Below are 19,444 nucleotides of genomic sequence, written 5' to 3'. Positions count from 1 at the left end.
AGCTGACGCCAGATGGTACGGTTGCTTAGCAACGAAACTAGTCACCGGCAACTTTCTGGGTTTTCCCAACATGATTCATAGAGGACTGGCGGCTGCTGCTGGGTATATAAGCTCTGTCTCTCCATTGAGATTCATTCTGACCATTCTTCTTGAACAAGCAACACCTCCTCCTCCTCCGCCGCTGCTGCCTGACTGCCTTCGCTTCTCCTCGCCTGCCTGGCGGTCCTCGCTCCTGCCAGCGAGCATGGCGACCCACCAGCTGTCCTTCTCTGAGCTTCCTCACCAACCAACTCTCATTCTGCCCATCTTCCTGAACAAGCAACACCTCCTCCAGCAAGCTCCACGCTGGCCCCTCACCACACGGCACCTCCAGCACCAGACTGTCTATCATATAACTTATATTATACAAGAAAACCACGTTAGAGTTTCCTTCCATCCTGAGTGCTAGACAACATTAATATCTCGATACCCCTACACCCCCACCCCCCTCCTCCTGTGAGAAATAATGTTGACAGGTGTTAATGCATGAGAGATGCCAAGTGGAAGGCGACATCATTACCCTTCTCACCACCAACACCATGTAATGTATGCAATGTATACAATGTAGAGCACAGTACTGTACTATTAAAAAGAAAACATTAAGTGTTATTTACACACACACACACACACACACACACACACACACACACACACAGGGCATCATTTACAAGAAAACGTGTATAGCAGTAACATGAAACCTCACCTGGCAACCATATTCACTTAAAAACACTACGTACTCTTTCATGATTTATCCATTTATTTATTATTTTTATTCATCCTTTTATTTAGTGTATGCACGTCTAACCTAACACAGTAACAGTTTATTCCATAATCTATTTACCTATTTATCTTCATGTATGTCCATAAATATTATACAGTATGCAATCGTGATTTCATTTCCTAATTAATTTCATAGTATAATGATTATTAAATAATTGTTGTAATGGCTGAGGGACTGTACACCTGAAATACCATATTCAAGTGGCGAGATAGATCCTTGGCAATAAAAAGACGGACAGAGATGCAGAGACAGCCATAAGAAGAGACACTCACTCATAGTCGAGCAGCCACTGGTAGTCGGCGGTGTCATGCTCGAACTCGAGGTCGGTGGCTTGACTGATCAAACTCGCCGAGAGGTTGTCGCGGCCAATGACGTCATCGTTGGGAGCGTGGTTATTGGAGGGGAGGTAACCTGGTGCAGTTCCTGATTGGCCCTCGTTCATCACGTGATCTGCAGCGGACCCGCCCACTCCAACTCGCCCGACTACTTTCAGGGCATGTATTCCTGAAAATCAATGATACAACATTAGTGTTTGACAGACATGTACATAAATACAGTATACATACCAATATAAAACTGTATATATAAAAAAAACGCTTTAGGGTGTTCAACTATACAAACATGAAACTGAGGAAGGAAATTAACCGTTAGCCAATAACCGAACAGTTTGAGAAATGTCACAGATGTGTTCTAGCGATAGTGCCATCCATGATACCTGACATCTTAATTAATTTTGACTCCCCTCCCCACAACATCTTGCATGGCAGGTGCGCATTTGGTCTATTCATGACAATAACTATATATATAACTATATATATATATATATATATATATATATATATATATATATATATATATATATATATATATATATATATAATATATATAAATATATATATATAAAATATATATAAATAAATAAATATATAATATATATATATATATATATATATATATAAATATATATATATATATATATATATATATATATATATATATATATATATATATATATATATATATATATATATATATATATATATATATATATAAATATATATATATATATATATATATATATATATATATATATATATATATATATATATATATACACATACACAGTGTGCTGTGAACTCTCTCATGCAAGCAAGGCAGACTTGAAAAAACATTCTCACATTCCTCTCAGTGAAGATTAATGACCGAGTAAGTTTTCCCATTATCTGAGCATCGTGATTAAAGCGGCGTGATGGACACCACTTCCAGGCTACCAGGTGCATCATGATAGTATATCTCCACACAACACATCTTTGTCTTGACAGTAAATCCCCCACACAACACATCTTTGTCTTGACAGTAAATCCCCCACACAACACATCTTTGTCTTGACAGTAAATCCCCCACACAACACATCTTTGTCTTGACAGTAAATCCCCCACACAACACATCTTTGCCTTGACAGTAAATCCCCCACACAACACATCTTTGCCTTGACAGTAAATCCCCCACACAACACATCTGTCTTGATAGTAAAGCCCCTCAAAACAGCCATTTGTTTTGACAATTAATCCCCTACACTCCCTCTCATCATCCCATCATCTTGGAGATAAATCCCCGCACAGTAATGTGTGTTTAGAGTTAAGACGGCAATGTCATTTACGGTAAACACATCAGCCAACAACCATATGACCTTGAAAACTAGGTCAAGGACTCTCATCTTGTCTCATCCTGCACGAGATCTGGGGACTTGCAGAAACTACCTGTAAACGGATGGGTGGACGGGCAGGCGGACGGACAAACTGACAGACGGTGGCCTGGGTGATGATGACATTACCCGTTCTGGGCTGTGAGGGTAAAAATGACCCCAGGGTGAAAAGTTTATAAGGTACAATGAAGGGTAATTGCCTGCGATCGAGATCCGGCACTGCGTTATTGACTTTCAGAGGCATAATAAAAAAAATAAAAAAACGGCACGCGCACGCACACACACACACACACACACACACACACACACACACACACACACACACACATCACACAAGGGGTCTAGGAGGACGACAATCATGTCTGCGTCATGACTCACCAGCCACCACCGAGCGGCAGGTGAGGTTAAGTGAGCCCCGGGGTCGACGCCAAGTAAAATTAATTAATACAGAGTCCGATAAATACACGCAATAATACTCCTCCTTGCCGTTAACCAGCAACTGTGATGCTTGATCTGACATTGAAAGGTTCAAGTCCTATATGATCGTGTTGATGTTTTGTTTATTCAATATATGAGGATTCTGATGGCGATATCATAATTATAAAACTCATGACCACTACCACCACCAAAAAGGAGAGTCATTAATAACCTAATTGGGGGTTGATGTCACCCCAGCAGTCACCTAGCGGGCCCCGTGCCTCCCTCACTGACACGGAACACCTGTGCAGGTCGCTGCTCCCAATGCAACACCTGCGACTTTCCCTCTGTTTTTATACATATCGTCTCCACAACATCCCGTCCGCCTTTCTTCATGGCACCTACTACCCCTACACACCCCCCTGCTGTCGAGTATAGCTACCACACCAACTACTTTATGATACAATAGTAACAGGGAGAGTTACCACGGACACATAAATGCTGATGGTGAATGTGTGAACTGTGTGTCATGTTGTGAGGAACGTCCTCTGTCTCTCTCCACCCCCACTTACACCTCTCTCTCTCTCTCTCTCACTAACTAACTACAACTTTACCTATCCACCTCCACCCCTCCCTTACAATCAACCCGACCACAATCACCACCTCCACTACTAACATCATATAGTATTGCACCGCTTGGCCATCACCACCAGTGCCCTCCCCTGGTGGTGGCGGGCAGCAGTAGGGGCCACTTATCACAGGTAATGTATAACTAACACACACACATATATATATATATATATATATATATATATATATATATATATATATATATATATATTTCATGTAGATCTACAATGAAAACGTGGATAAGATAAATCTTGATAAAATCACACGGGAAAAGGTGCTTCGCTGTTTCCCTTTTCCCGTGTGATTTTATCAAGATAAATATATATATATATATATATATATATATATATATATAATGTGCACTACTGAACTGGGCACCAAGTGCAATAGTGTACTGGCTGCCTGGAGACTGTGTCAGGGGCTGCACGTCTGGAGCGGTGTCTCGGGAGGGGCGTGTCTGGGGACTGCATATCTGGCCGGGTCTGTCAGGGGAGGTTACAAGACTGGGGTTGGATGTCTGTGCTCCGTTTCTGGGGGGGACTGTGTCAAGAAACTGTATTTCAGAACCCTGTTGTCTTAGTGTTGCGTGACAAGCAACTATCTGTCTTGGATTTGTCTGTCTAGAAGGTGTTTGTCTTTCATTTATCAGTTTGAACCCTGTCTTGGAACTGTCTGTGTAGGTGCAGTTTGTCTGGCGCCTGGGTGTCTAAATACTTATCGTTCGATGCACCACACACTACGTGGTGGGTGAGCTGAGTTACAGCTCGCCAGTCATCAACAAGAGTGGCATGATCTAGTAGGATTTGCGAACCTCCTAGAAGTTTGTGTATTGGGGTTCGTGAATAGGACGTTCTATAATGAAAATAAATCTCATTGGTGATAAACACTTTAAGTGCACCACGGTGTAAATCCCAATTATCCCTTCTCTTCTGAACACACCCAAGCAATTTACAGATGGAGCCACGGTTGTCTAAACACGTCCTTTCCTTACACCCCAATGACCCTCGCTCTGGGCTTCATGTGACGTCAATACTGTAAACAAAGCTATGTCATTGTTGGGCCAACCAGAGCTGCAAACGAGGGACAACATACGAAAGTCAACACATGATCTCGACCAACCAAAACAACACATGAAGAACCTTTACGACAGGCGGACACACCAGCCCAAGGATTGGGTGGGGGGGGGGAAGGGAGGGGGTCGCTGGGACATTTACGACAGCGGACACAAGCGTCATTAACTACAGGTTAAGGCGGCCGTCACAGCGACGCTCACCTCCTGCTGGTGTAAGTAAACAGGCAAGCATAACACCCACACTTCTTAAAAGCATTTTGGGTTTACGTAAACAACAAACGCCAATATCCCGGGGTTAAATATACCACAAATACTCTGAATATTTGCAAATAAATATGTTGCAACTCATCAGTGGTCAGGTGCTAGAGCACAGCTCCCACCCTCCCTTCCTCCACCCTTGAGTCTCCACAGGACGGTAAACAGTAATGATGGTGGTGGTGTGTGTCGGGCGCGTACCAGTGAGGGGGGGTCGTGACCCGAGGACATCGTTTTGTCCCTTTTCACCTCTGATCTTGTGTCATCTGCTGCTTCTAGTCTTCATTACAAATACCTGTCTGTGTCCATGTTTCCATTTACTAATCTTCGTTATCTATTTCACGGTAGGTAAATAAGCTGTCAGTCTAGCCTGCTTTTTTTTTCGTGTGTCTTGTCATGTACTTTATCTCAAGCTTCCCTACACAGCTACCAACAGTTTCAGTTTTACGATTCTGTTTCATCCTCTTCTCGATCTGGCCTAGGAAAGGGGACCAAACATACGCCTGTGATCCTTTATAAGTTTCTTTTCCCCCTTTCAGCTCTGCGTGAAGCCTCGTTTTTTGTGTTACGTCGCAGGCAGTCTGCTTCCCCATTACCCGAGACGAGATGATGAATGTGCCAGCAGCAGCGGGGAGCCCCCTCACCTCACTCTCCCTCCCTGCCTCCACACTCCTCCAAAAGTCCTCCTAGATACTCTTCCTCATAGTCTCCAGCCCTCCAAGACACTTTCTCTCCCAGTATCCACCCTCTCCGAGACTTCCTCACTCCATCATTCTCCCTGCCCCTACCTGTCTCCGGAACGCTCTCCCTTTCGGCGCCTCTCCCATGACCACAACTCTCCCCCCCAACTCTTCCTTCCCCAGCGTCACTGTTGCGTTACACAGGCAGGTGTTGCTCCAGGTGGGCCTCTGTGTTACACCTGCCTCACTCACCACAACACCTTTCTGCACCACAACACCACCTCCCACCACCACACCACACCTCACACCACACCACACCCGCTAGTGTGTCATCACTACATCTTATATAACATTCGATTCTGTCACTTGATCTGTGTATAGTTTCCCTCCCTCCTCTCCCATCCTTCTTCTCTTCCCATCTCCCTTTCTTATCTCCCATCCTCCTCCTATTCTCTCCCATTCCCCTTCCCTCCTCCCTAGCTCTATCACCCGATCCCGTTTCCTCCCTTCTCTTCCCCACTACCTCAAGAGTCAACACGTGTGCCAGCGCTGTCAACATTCCGCCCTACAAGACCATCAACACCGGAAATGCTCACTGTACACAAACTCATGCCAGACCCAGTACCGGAACACGTGCTAGTAACTCACACATACGAAAACATTGAACTTAATTTACACTTAAATTTTCTTTTATTTTCACACTTAAACCTCCTGTACTTTATATACTTACATATATACTTAAACTAATTTCCGAATCCTCATCTTGATACACGGAGGAGGGTTGTCAACACACGGTCACGTACAAGCACAGCCCCTCCCTCCCTCCCCCCTACCAGACAACACACCCCCGCCATCCCTCACCGCCACACCTGCCCGTCACACTATCTGCACACCACAAATCCCGCCAGTCTGAGACGCGCGCGCGCACATACACGCACACACGGCTGGCAAGACATGGACGTAGCTACACTGCAAGTACAGTATAATAATCCACAATTATATTTCCAAGAATTGGGTGTTATATTGAGTCCCAGAGTACAGTATACAAAGGAGATTACATACACTGTTTTACTCTACAAATTTGGGTGGATATTTTGAAAGTAAATTAATCTTCTTATCTGTCATTTCAATATACAGATTTGATGAAGATTAGAGGTATAAATATATTTCCTTTGTCTAACAGTACATAAGAGACAGACAGACAGAAAACAGATACCGTAACCTAAATGATCTCTCGCTACTTTGTTATGTAAGAATCTCTGAGAATCACGACCAGAGGCGCGCTAATCCGTCTTAACTTGACATGTGACGAGGAGGAGACGAGGGGCAGCAAGTAATAATTTTCCAAGTAATTACATCTTGAAAAAAAAGGTGAAGGTGGAGGGAAGGCGGTGAGGGTGGGGGGAAGGCGGTGAGGGTGGGGGAAGGAGGTGAAGGAGGAGAGGAGGTGAGGGTGGGGGAAAAGAGGTGAGGGTTGAGGCAAGGAGGTGGAGGTAGAGGAAAGGAAAAAGGAGGTGAGGGAAGGAGATGAGGGTGGAGGGAAGGTAGGTGGTAAGGGGGGGGGAAGGGTGGTGGAGGAGGGAGGTGGTGAGGGTGGAGGGAAGGCGGTGAGGGTGGAGGGAAGGCGGTGGAGGGTGGAGGGAAGGCGGTGAGGGTGGAGGGAAGGAGGAGGGTGGAGGGAAGGGAGGGGAGGGGCAGTGGTGGAGGAAGGTAGTAGGGAGGGAAGGCAGTGGGGGTGGAGGGAAGGTGGTGGGAGGGAGAAGGTGGTGAGGGTGGAGGAAGGTGGTGAGGGTGGAGGGAAGGTAGGGAAGGCGGTGAGGGTGGGGGGAAGGCGGTGAGGGTGGGGGAAGGAGGTGAAGGAGGAGAGGAGGTGAGGGTGGAGGGAAAAGGCGGTGAGGGTGGAGGGAAGGCGGTGAGGGTGGGGGGAAGGCGGTGAGGGTGGGGGAAGGAGGTGAAGGAGGAGAGGAGGTGAGGGTGGGGGAAAAGAGGTGAGGGTTGAGGCAAGGAGGTGGAGGTAGAGGAAAGGAAAAAGGAGGTGAGGGAAGGAGATGAGGGTGGAGGGAAGTGCAGAGCGCCCCGACAGTCCGCCTCCTCCACGGACAGAGAGAAACTCACCAGCCCGGAAAATTACTCGGACGTCCGCCGGAGTTACGCATTTTTGTATGTAGAAGAAGTTAGATTTACCAGTGGCTGTTACTGCCATCTGTAGTGATGCTTATTATGAGCCACCCCCCCACCCCCCATTGTTATTATTAAAGTATTGTGTTAATGTTAGACACTACAATGATAAATCTTTACTTCAGAGTCATATAAGTAATTGAAAGATGAACACAATAGTACTTATAAATGGGTAAGATAAATAATTTATATTTTATTTACACACGAATAATACACAGACAACAACACAACACATGGTGGGCCGCCGCTGCCGCAGTAATTCACGGACTAATGACCAGCGGACACAGGTTGCAATGAGGCCATATCCGGCCCCGGGGCGTCAGGGCCGGCGTATGTGTTTACCTGGAGACGATTCCCGTGGCTTCTCCCTTAAATAACAACTGACGCACCATACACACATCTTTGTTCACGTACGGGGTATCGAACCCTCCATGAAGGTATCAAAGGCATGTGTCGTAGCTCACTGTGTCGTGGGTAGGTTCCCTCCACTCTACTTACTCAATAAAGAACAGCAACACTATGGAAAATAAACGTGATTCGTTATATTCGCACACACACACTAGAAGGGGCACAGCACCATAGCCAGAGAGTGAAGAGGTATGTGGAGTGTATAACTAGAGGGGCAGCTATACACTAAAACACAGAGTGGAGTGAAAACAGTTACAGCTGTCGACCCACTTAACTAATGTTGAAGGTCAGTCTTAAGTGCGTCCGTTTGTCTGTCGCCATCACCAGCTAACGCCATTACCAACCCAGTGAGTCACCTCTCATCCCGACACGGCTCGCTACCACAAACTTCTAATACGATGTGTAACTTCTTGTGGCAGACAATTATATCTAAATCACCTGGTGTAATGACGATTATGACCTAACACAGGTCTTCAAACTTCAACTATCCTTACACACTAGGTCACGTGTGTCCCTCTGACCACTACACCCAGACCACCTGTGTTGGCCCCAGGTCACAGAGGAGGAACCTACACCAGGGTCACGCCATCACTGACGACGCCAGGGTCTTAATGATGCCACCAGACACGACCACACACACCAGAACTAGGGGGCCCTCATCACCAGCACTAGGGGGCCCTCACCACCAGCACTAGGGGGCCCTCACCACCACAACCTGGCGCTCACCACCACAACCTGGCCCTCACCACCACAACCTGGCCCTCACCACCACAACCTGGCCCTCACCACCCTTAGCTGTTGTCACTCTACTACAGGCTGACAACTAATCACAACAAACATAGTACAACAATAACCATGGCCTCTGACTTTAGGAAATACCCATGAACTCTGACATCTTCAATTTGATGTAGTGTAATTATGTAGTGAAGATGAACGTTCATGTAGAATTGACTGAACTATGCACAGATATAAGAGTTAAGTTAGGTGAAGGTTTATGGACATACACACATACTGTACACCCACACGACAACACACCTGACAGCACACCTCACAGCACACCTCACACACCTGACAGCACACCTCACAACACATCTCATACACCTGGCAACACCTCAGAGCAAACTTCACAGCACACCTCACAACACCTCACAACACACCTGACAACACACCTCACAACACACCTGACAACACACCTCACACACCTGTCTTTATCATGAGCACAAAGATCGTCTTGCCTCCATAATAACCACCACCACCACTACACATCTCGCTCCTGTAAGTAGAGACAGGATGAGGAGGTGGTGGGTGGATGAGGAGGTGGTGGGTGGATGAGGAGGTGGTGGGTGGATGAGGAGGTGGTGGGTGGATGAGGAGGCGGTGGGTGGATGAGGAGGTGGTGGGAGGATGAAGAGGTGGTGGTAGGTGGAAGAGGAAGAAGAGGAGGAGGTGGGTGGGTGGAAGAGGAAGAAGAGGAGGAGATGGGTGGAAGAGGAGGAAGAGATGGGTGGAAGAGGAGGAAGAGAGGGCGGAAGAGGAAGAGAGGGAGGAAGAGAAAGTAGTGGAGGAGGAGGGTGGAAGGAGAATGGAGCACCACAATAAGCAGCAGCTTCCTGGCCATCCTGTCACGTCAATAATGAGGACGTTGGGACGGTCACTTCCACCACCACCACAACGCTCCCTCCATCACCATCCTCATCATCACCACAATACCCCTCCATCACCACCACAACAATACCCATCCATCACCATCCTCATCATCACCACAATACCCTGCCACCACCACAAACAATGCCCTCCATCCTGCATCCTCATCATCGCACAATGCCCTCCACCACCACCACAACGCTCCCTCCATCACCATCCTCATCATCACCACAATACCCCTCCATCACCACCACAACAATACCCATCCATCACCATCCTCATCATCACCACAACGCCCCTCCACCACCACCACAACGCCCTCCATCCACCACAACCCCTCCATCACCACAACGCCCCTCCCATCACCACAACGCCCTCCCATGCTACAACGCCCCTCACCACCACCACCACGTCCACTCCACTCACCCACAACGCCCTCCACCTACCACCACAACGTCCCTCCATCCCACCATCCTCACCACCACCACCACAACGTCCCTCCATCACCAATCTCATCACCAACACTAAAACGCACCAACACCACCAACCTCACCACCACCACAACGCCCCTCCACCATCACCACAACGCCCCTCCAACAATACCATCACCAACACTACAACGCCCCTCCACCTACCTACCAGGACTACCTCTCCAGTACAAAACAATGCCCAAAAATCAAGGTCGTGGACTATTTACATGTTAACAAGAGGCAGTCAGTCAGGGCCGTCTCCAAGAAGCCGCAAAAATCGATGAGTGTCGCAGGTCCACAACAGGTGCCTGGCTCTAACACACGGCTGGCATGTAACACACACACACACACACACACACGGTAGCTTTCTTGCCTAGGAGAAAGTGCAGCGCATGCGCGTGTAATAATAATAATAATAATAATAATAATAATAATAATAATAATAATAATAATAATAATAATAATAATAATAATAACAATAACAATAATAATAATAATAATAATAATAACAATAATAACAATAACAATAATAATAATAATAATAATAATAATAATAATAATAATAATAATAATAATAATAATTAATGGTTTATTGGAAAGCATAGTACCTAGAGACTGAAAATATACAATGAACAAAAATGACTTAGTGACATTGGGGAGTAGATTGTTTAACAAAAGCTCTCAATACAAAAATGGGACCTAGAGGTAAGTTATATACGAGTTACTGATAATATGGTGGTGTAAACACGTGGTTGTAGGCCATCACACCGCTGGTATTGTGGAGATAACACCTGGTTGTGTATGTGCTGGCTACTTACTCCCCCTGTATCAACACCAGGGGGAAGGGAAGGGGCGGGAAGCCTGTGTCACCATTAACACTATTACCGTTATAATATTATTGGTTGACATATACCAACTTATTTTGTTAGATGAAAGCAAACAGTGTGTGTGTGTGAGGGGGGGGGGGGTGGGGTAAGGAAGTACTCAGAAACACGTCTGGTACTTCCTGTCCTCTGCCGAGATCCAATTTTCCAACTCAATTAAAAAAAAAACCACGTTTTTATTTGGCCACACGACGCGCATGCTAAACAATTTCTTCTTCTTCACCATTTTATCCTATTCCTCCACCATAATTTTCTCTTCTTCATTCCTTTAAATTGTTTTCATTACTTTACAACTATTTTTCCATTCCGTCATGTATTTTATCATTATTATATTTTTTCTTAGTCTGTGTGTGTGTGTGTGTGTGTGTGTGTGTGTGTCACCTTGTAGGCCTACGATATATCCCATGTAAAATTCTAACTCCTCCATTTTTGTAATTATTCGACGTTTTCTTTGTTAGCTTTCCACCTTTTCCTTATCCTATATTTCTTTTGTCGTTTTCTCATTTTCTGTTCTTTTTTATTCGTTAACTATCTCTTTTCTATTACCATGTTATTGTTTGCCTTTCTTCTGTCTCTTTCGTTAATTACCATTTACGTATTGTATCATCATTTATCACATTAGTTTACATTTTCTTCTTATCATTATTATTAACATTACTGTCACTATCATTATCACACATCGTTATTAGTTAATATTCTTATCATTCGTCTTCTTCTGTCAAAAGAAACAGTGACCTTTACAGCTACGGATCGACAACCACCTTACTGTACACACAAGAACTGAACCACGTACAAACAAGAACTGAGCCACGTACACAGGCACTGAGCCAAGTACACAGGCACTGAGCCAAGTACACAAAAGAACTGAGCCAAGTACACAGGCACTGAGCCAAGTACACAGGCACTGAGCCAAGTACACAAAAGAACTGAGCCACGTACACACAAGAACTGAGCCACGTACACACAAGAACTGAGCCACGTACACAGGCACTGAGCCAAGTACACAGGCACTGAGCCAAGTACACAGAAGAACTGAGCCACGTATACACAGGCACTGAACCACGCACAGTCGTGACCAAACTTACTGTAAATAAACCTTTGTTATGGTGATTTCCTCACAGCTGTCACCCCTCACTATACTGTGTGGTGCTGATGAATTACGTTAAACTTAATCTAAATTTTATTGTATTTAATATTGTTTAATTAATATAGAGGCTCTTCTATATGGTCAATTAACATACAATTATGATGAGAGGGAAGTAATTATATATCAATTATCAACTCTTCCTACAGTACAATGATGCAGAGAAATAATTTGTGTATTACTTTTGTAGTTTTGTAATATCTCTACCTGTTTGTGGGGAAAAAATGGTTAGGTTAGGTTAATTTTACGGTGAAATAAACTGGGATGGAGATTCTTCAGGTAATCAAACAAAATGTATTATAATCTGAAATGTAATTAAGGAAGGAGCGAACTCTTGACACTTCCAGGTAGGTGAGGTGACGAAACGTGGGCGAGTGACACCTGACACTGTCCTCCCCACTCTCTCCCCTCCACCCCGACAAGCTGTCACACCAGACTTCCACCCCCCCCCTCACTCGCACACTGTCACACTGACGGCACGGGTCGTCCACGTGCCCCCCCCCCTCCCCAACACTCCCTCATTTAAGAAGTTTATGATTTAATCGAAATCGTTGAGTTTATTCAGGATTATAAGGATAAGTATAAATTTAGGGGCTCACGTGAAGGTTAAGCCCCCAGTTTATTTCCCCTCACTCCAGTTTATTTCCCCTCACCATTAAACCCCATAAAACTACCGAAGGAGGTTAGGTTAGGTTAGGTTAGGCTAGGTTCATGTTAGCGGTTAATGTTAGTTTAATAATCAGATGAAATAAACAGGGGTGCCTAATCTTCATGTGGCCCGATTTAGGTGCTATGTTACAGTGACTAAGACCTTGTGTGGTGGTCATGAAGGAGGAGCCTCAACATATAAATAACCAGAGAGAGATGTCAATAAAATTATTTAACCGAGTATTAAATGGGTAACCCGGCGGTGGTGGAGGGAGGGAGAGGGGGGTGAAGGCAGGTGGTGAAGGGAGGGAGAGGGTGATGAAGGCAAGTGGTGGAGGGAGGGAGTGAGGGAGAGGTTGGTGAAGGCAGGTGGTGGAGGGAGGGAGGGAGAGGGTGATGAAGGAAGGTGGTGGAGGCAGGGAGGGTGAGTGAGAAGGCAGGTGGTGGAGAGGGAGGGAGAGAGGGGAGAGGGGGGTGAAGGCAGGTGGTGAAGGGAGGGAGAGGGTGATGAAGGCAAGTGGTGGAGGGAGGGAGTGAGGGAGAGGTTGGTGAAGGCAGGTGGTGGAGGGAGGGAGGGAGAGGGTGATGAAGGAAGGTGGTGGAGGCAGGGAGGAGGAAGGTGGTGGAGGCAGGGAGGGGGGCGGCGGTGGACGCTTCATTACCTCCGCCACACTCGGTGACCATTAACGCCTTGGGATGTATATTTACGAGAAATCTTACTCCCTACTAACCCTCGCCCCACCCCCTTGCCTGCCCTGCCCTGCCCTGCCCTGCCCCGCCCTGCCCTGCCCCGCCCCGCCCCGCCCCGCCCCGCCCCCATACCTCGACTATCAACATTACCTACACTAAGAGTATCTACATCAACGCCTGCGACAATAGGTCTACCTTCACTCAACAGGGCTTCAACCAGGCATTTCAATCCCCTAGACCTCGTAATAGGTGGTGGTATGGTAGGTGACGCAGGAGGTGGTGGTAGGGGAAGTGATGATGGTAAGGTGGTGGAGGAGGGAATGGTGTTGATGGAGTAGTGGTGGTGATGGAGGGAGCACCGAGGATGGTACGACACAACCACCACTTGTGTCATTCCCGCTGGTGATTCATATCCTGTGTCAACGCCATTGTGTAATGCCTCGCACAACACAAACACTATATGAACACTGTACACCACACACACATGTACAATACGAACACTACACAACTTTCCAATATTGGCGGTTAATTTTCCTGACAAGTTCTAAATCTCTTTAGTACGATACCAGTCCCTTGAATACGATGACATAATGTACTTCATTACGATACCATAACACCTTGAGTAGAATGACTTACCCTCTTTAACAAGATGACTTAATCCATTAAGAACTATGTCTTAATTGTTTGAATACGATTACCTAGACCTTTGAGTACGATGGACCTGTACTCAAGAAGTCAAGTCATCGTAATCATGTGAATAAAATTCACCAATGAGAGGAAGTCCCATTGACGTACAACCAACGAGACCCAAACAGGATCCGACTCCCTACTGATGACCAGCTGTCCTGAGGGAGACGAGGATATGGACCCCCACACCCCTGAAACCTTACTCCGGAATACACTGTCCTTAACTAGACGAGGATATGGAGACCCACACCCTGACCCACCCACGCCAGAAACCTTGGTCCAGAATACACACAAGCAGGTAAATAACTAACAGATCCTGAACCGACTGAAGAAGCGATTACCAACACCGGATATGCTGACGTCATGCGAACTGCTCAAGTTTACCGAATCACAACTCGGAAGGAAACAGTTGCCAATGACGCGTTTCCGGTAGACCAGTGTATACAGTACAGTGTTTATATCGCCTCCTCCTCCTCCCTCCACCTACTCCAAGCCTTTTACCCCTCCACCTCCTTCATGCCTTCTACTCCCCACCTCCTTGAAGCCTCCTACCCCTTCACCGCCTTAAAGCCTCCTACCCCTTCACCGCCTTAAAGCCTCCTACCCCTTCACCGCCTCTAAGCCTCCTCCCTCCCCATCTCCTTCAAACCTCTTACCCCGTCACCTCCTCCCCTCCAAGACTCTCCTCACCGCCTCCTCTCCCTTCCACCCAAGAGCCTCCAGCCTACCCACCATCTCCTTCCCCTACCCATTATAGCCTCTACCCACCTCCTCCTTTACCCCTAAGAAGCCTCTATCCCCACCTCCTTCCCCTCCCCCTTAAAAGCCTCTACCCCCTTCCTCCTCCCCTACTCCTAAGAGCCTCCAGACTAGTTCCTCCCTTAACACCCCCTACGATCGCGGAAAATGACCCTATCTAACCTGGCCAAATGCAGGGAAAAGACCTATAAGACAAGACCAATTAGGGAAACTCTTGAGCTGATGAGAGACCACCGCTAGTGAGTTGTGCACCACCATCAACGCCACTAACCCCGTAATACCACCACCATCAACGCCACTAACCCTGTAATACCACCACCATCAACGTCACACGCTTAAAATCTTAACCAAATTGTAAGTTCTCCTGTGAGCTTAAACAAAAACACCTTAAACTTGTCCGAGTAAAAAGGAAAAAAAAAGCCCCTCGACTCTTGACGCCTAAACTATGTGACTACTCGATCTGTAAACAACAACTAAACACGAGATCTATTCCACATAAAATTAAACTTGGGTTCGTTCAGTTCATTTACGATTTGAGGGGAATACCTTTTGCGCTGCCTCTATCACCCCTACAGTAATTGACATCTTGATTGTTATATAACTGATTAGTGGATCATGTTTCAGGGTAATGATTAGCAAACGGTGTGGATAGTGAGGGTATCCCAATACACCTGGATATACAACACGCTATTGGGTGTAGATGATGTAGAAGTCAGTAACATATTACACATATTCCAACTGTAGTTCAAATGATTCTCTAATGTTATTTAATAATTTTCTTGATATAAATAAAGCAGCACTCGAGAGACTCCACCATGTCAATATATTTTGTTTTCACTTTGTGTCTGTTTCAATTTATATTTTTAACCCAGGTGGCCCTAGAGGTGGTGACGGCCATCTTTGAAACAGCTGGGCGACCATTTTGTGCGTAAGATGTGGCCTGCTCTGTCCTGCCGTGTATGTCTGTCAGGTACACCCACTTCCTCCCTCAGTCAGACACAGCTGCCACGTGCACCTCAGTAACATTATACTGTGATAAACATGTTCTTTCCTGCCCCCCCCCATCTCTCCTCACCCCAACACTCTCTCTCTCTCTCTCTCTCTCTCTCTCTCTCTCTCTCTCTCATCACCATCTAATTTATCAAAAACATAATAAACTCGATTACCAACGCAGAGGACCATTATCTAATTACCTTCACACCATAACTAGCAACCACTAAAACCATTACCGAGGCATCATTAACACCCTTAAAGCTACTATCAAAAACAATTATACCACCACCACTAACGCCATTATCGAAACCTCTACACCATTACAAAAAACAATTATCGAAGCATTACAACACCACCGGTACCACTAACGCCATTATCGATGCGCCATTACAAACCATCAGCAACAATACTCGTCACCATCACCATTACACAGACGACAAGGAAAAAGTGAGGTATTTCCTGGCACTCTTGGGTCAGGGAGTGCCACGGAGGGGGGGTAAGGAGGGAAGGGAAGGGGAGGGAGGGAGGAGGGAGGGAGGGAGGGGAGGGGAAGGGGGAGTAGAGGGAGTAAGCCTATTGGGTGATGTGGAAGGGAAGTAGTGGGTGAGAGGACGGTAGAGGGAAGGAGATAAAGAACAAGTGAGAGAGGAAAAGAATGAAGGGGGAGAGAGGGCGATGCTGATAAGGAGAGAGAGAGAGGAGGAAAAGAGCGGGGGGGTGGAAGGGGAAGGGTTCTAGCTACGAAATTGCAGCTGTTTTTGCTTCACCCACCATCCCCCTCCCCCCACCCCCCGGTCATGGGATTTTGGAGCATCTGGATGTGTTTAATTATACATGAGTATATAAATGGGTCTGGGATTCCCTCACTTCCATTCAACCTCCCTCTACCTCCCTTTCATTCACCCTTCCTCCCTCCTTTTCATTCACCTTTCTTCCCCCCCTCTTCCTCCCTTCCATTCACTCTCCCTCCCTCCCTCCCTCCTTCTCTCCAGCACTATATCTCCCTTTCTCAGTTCTTCCATTCTTCTGCACCATCACCACCATTAACACCACCACTACCATCACCAAACTGTCACCAGCATCATCACCACTATCAGGGTCACCATCACGATCATCATCATCTGCACTAACATCGTCATTACCACTACTAGCATTAAGTATCACCATCATCGTCACCACCATCATCACCATCACCATCATCGCCACTATCACCATCACCACTGTCGCTCTGTAAGGTAGTTCTGCCAGCCTAGACGCCCTCAACCTGCCCACGCCAGCTGCTACCTTACCCGCCCACGCCAGCCGCCACCTTGCCCGCCCACGCCGGCCGCCCATTCCGGGAATCACAGACTACGCCACTGTTCTCAACTTGGCCTCGTGAATAATGCAGTGCCATAAAAACGTCAGTTAGGGTAACGTATTGTGCCGTTCACTCTCTCCAACACCACCACCACCTGAACCTCCACCACCTGAACCTCCACCATCTGAACCCCACCACCACCTGAGCCTTCACCACCACCACCTGAACCTTCACCAACCACCACCACCTGCACCATCACTGCACCACCACCACCACCACCTGCACCATCACCTGCACCACCACCTGCACCATCACCTGCACCACCACCACCACCACCTGCAGCATCACCTGCACCACCACCTGCACCATCACCTTCACCACCACCACCTGAACCTTCACCGCCACCATATCCGTTAACTCGTGAAAGTAACTAATATGACAAGTTTTTAAGGTGTGCATCTAATGATAGGAGGGAAAGAGAGAGAGGGAGAGAAAAGAGAGAAACGAAGAGGGTAAAGGAGGAGGAGAAGAGGTGTGAGGAAGAGAGGAGAAGGATGAAGAAAGGGGAAGAGGTGAGATGAAGAGGGCGAAGAAAGGAGAACAGATAAGAGAGTGTAGGAAAAGAAGAGGAGGAAGAGAAATAAAGAGAAGGGAGGGAAATGTAAGAGGAGTAGAGGAGAGAGAGAGAGAGAGAGAGAGAGAGAGAGAGAGAGAGACTTACAGGGCAGGGTATTGAACGAAGACGGTTAAAAATTCAATGAAACGCCAGTAATTGATATCCAAAGAGGGAGGGGGGTGGAGGGGAGGGAGGGGAGGGGAGGGGGCGAGGGAGAGGGAGGTGGGGGAGAGGATGAGTGAAGAGGAGAGGGATGAGGTGGGAGGGGCGAGGGGAGGTGGGTGAAGGGGAGAGGGGGACCAATAGTGCCTCGTAAAATAAAAATAGAAATGATGATAATGACAACGAGAAAATGACATGAAAGGAAGGCGGCAGAGAGAGAGAGAGAGAGAGAGAGAGAGAGAGAGAGAGAGGAGAGAGAGAGAGAGTAGGGCGTAGGAAAGCAGAGACAGATTGGTAGAGAGAGAAGGGAAGAGCCAAATGAGTGCAGGAAAGAGGAGAGAGGAGGAGGAGGAGGAGGAGGAGGAGAAGGGAATGGGTAGTAGAAAGTAAAGTGGAGGGAAGGGAGAGAAGTAAGAGAGAAGGGTGGCAAGAGAGACATAACAGAGAGAAACATTTTGTGATAAAGAGGGAGAAAGGGGCGCAAAAAAGAGAGAGAGAGATAAATGGTAATTAGGGACAGAATGGAAGATAAGAACGAGAAGTACAAGTATCGTGTGTGTGTGTGTGTGTGTGTTAATAAATATATGTTTACATGACATTATTCATATAGAGCGCACACCCACACACCAGCACCTCACTCAATAAGGCCAAGGGGTAAAACATTATATCATTCTCTTCGGCAAGGACAGGTAGAAGCCCAGGTAGAGTCCTGCATAATACAGGAGGTTGAATATTTTAGTATACCTGCTATATGGGGAGGGGGAGGGGCAGAGGGTGGGTATGGGGGGGAGGGGAGGGTTGGGGGTAGGGGTTGCAGGGGTAGTGTTGGGTAGGGGTATGGGGTAGGGGTAGTGGTAAGGTAAGGGTAGGGGTAAAGGGTAGTACTGGGGGTGTATGGGTAGGGGGTAAAGGGTACGGGGTAAAGGGATGGAGGGTAGGGTTTGAGTAGGGGTAGATGGTAGGGTTTGAGTAGGGGTAGGGGTAGGGGTTGGGTAGGGTGGGGCAGGGGGCAGGGTGGGGTAGGGGGGTTGGGTGGGAGGGGGTTGGGTAGGTGGGGGTAGGGGGATGGGTATGAGTTGGGTAAGGGGGGTTGGGTAGGTGGGTAGGGGGTTGATAGGGTGGGGTAGGGGGGTTGGGTAGGGGGTAGGGGGGTTGGGTGGGTGGGGCAGGGGTTGGGTAGGTGTGGTAGGGGTTCAGTAGAGGGGTTTGGGTAGGGGGGAGGGGGTTAGGTAGGGGAGGGAAGAGGAATGATGTGGGGTGGGGGAGGGTGTAGCGGTGTACA

At 47.1% G+C, this 19,444-nt stretch overlaps 1 protein-coding gene across 3 annotated transcripts in view; it reads right to left on the bottom strand.

The window, feature by feature from the left end:
* Positions 1-19,444, bottom strand: part of LOC121872992 — a 60,052-nt gene that overhangs the window by 22,607 nt on the left and 18,001 nt on the right. For all 3 annotated transcript variants that reach the window (XM_042376213.1, XM_042376211.1, XM_042376212.1), the window contains exon 2: positions 1,093-1,324. In XM_042376213.1, the coding sequence (XP_042232147.1) occupies positions 1,093-1,262 (170 nt within the window). In that variant the 5' untranslated portion in view covers positions 1,263-1,324. The remainder of the gene's footprint in view (positions 1-1,092; positions 1,325-19,444) is intronic.

The sequence above is a fragment of the Homarus americanus genome, unplaced genomic scaffold (assembly GCF_018991925.1).
Source record: "Homarus americanus isolate GMGI-L3 unplaced genomic scaffold, GMGI_Hamer_2.0 scaffold11022, whole genome shotgun sequence".
Lineage (NCBI taxonomy): Eukaryota > Metazoa > Arthropoda > Malacostraca > Decapoda > Nephropidae > Homarus > Homarus americanus.
The sequence above is the reverse complement of the archived record's forward strand: the minus strand, read 5'-3'. Positions and strand labels throughout refer to the sequence as shown.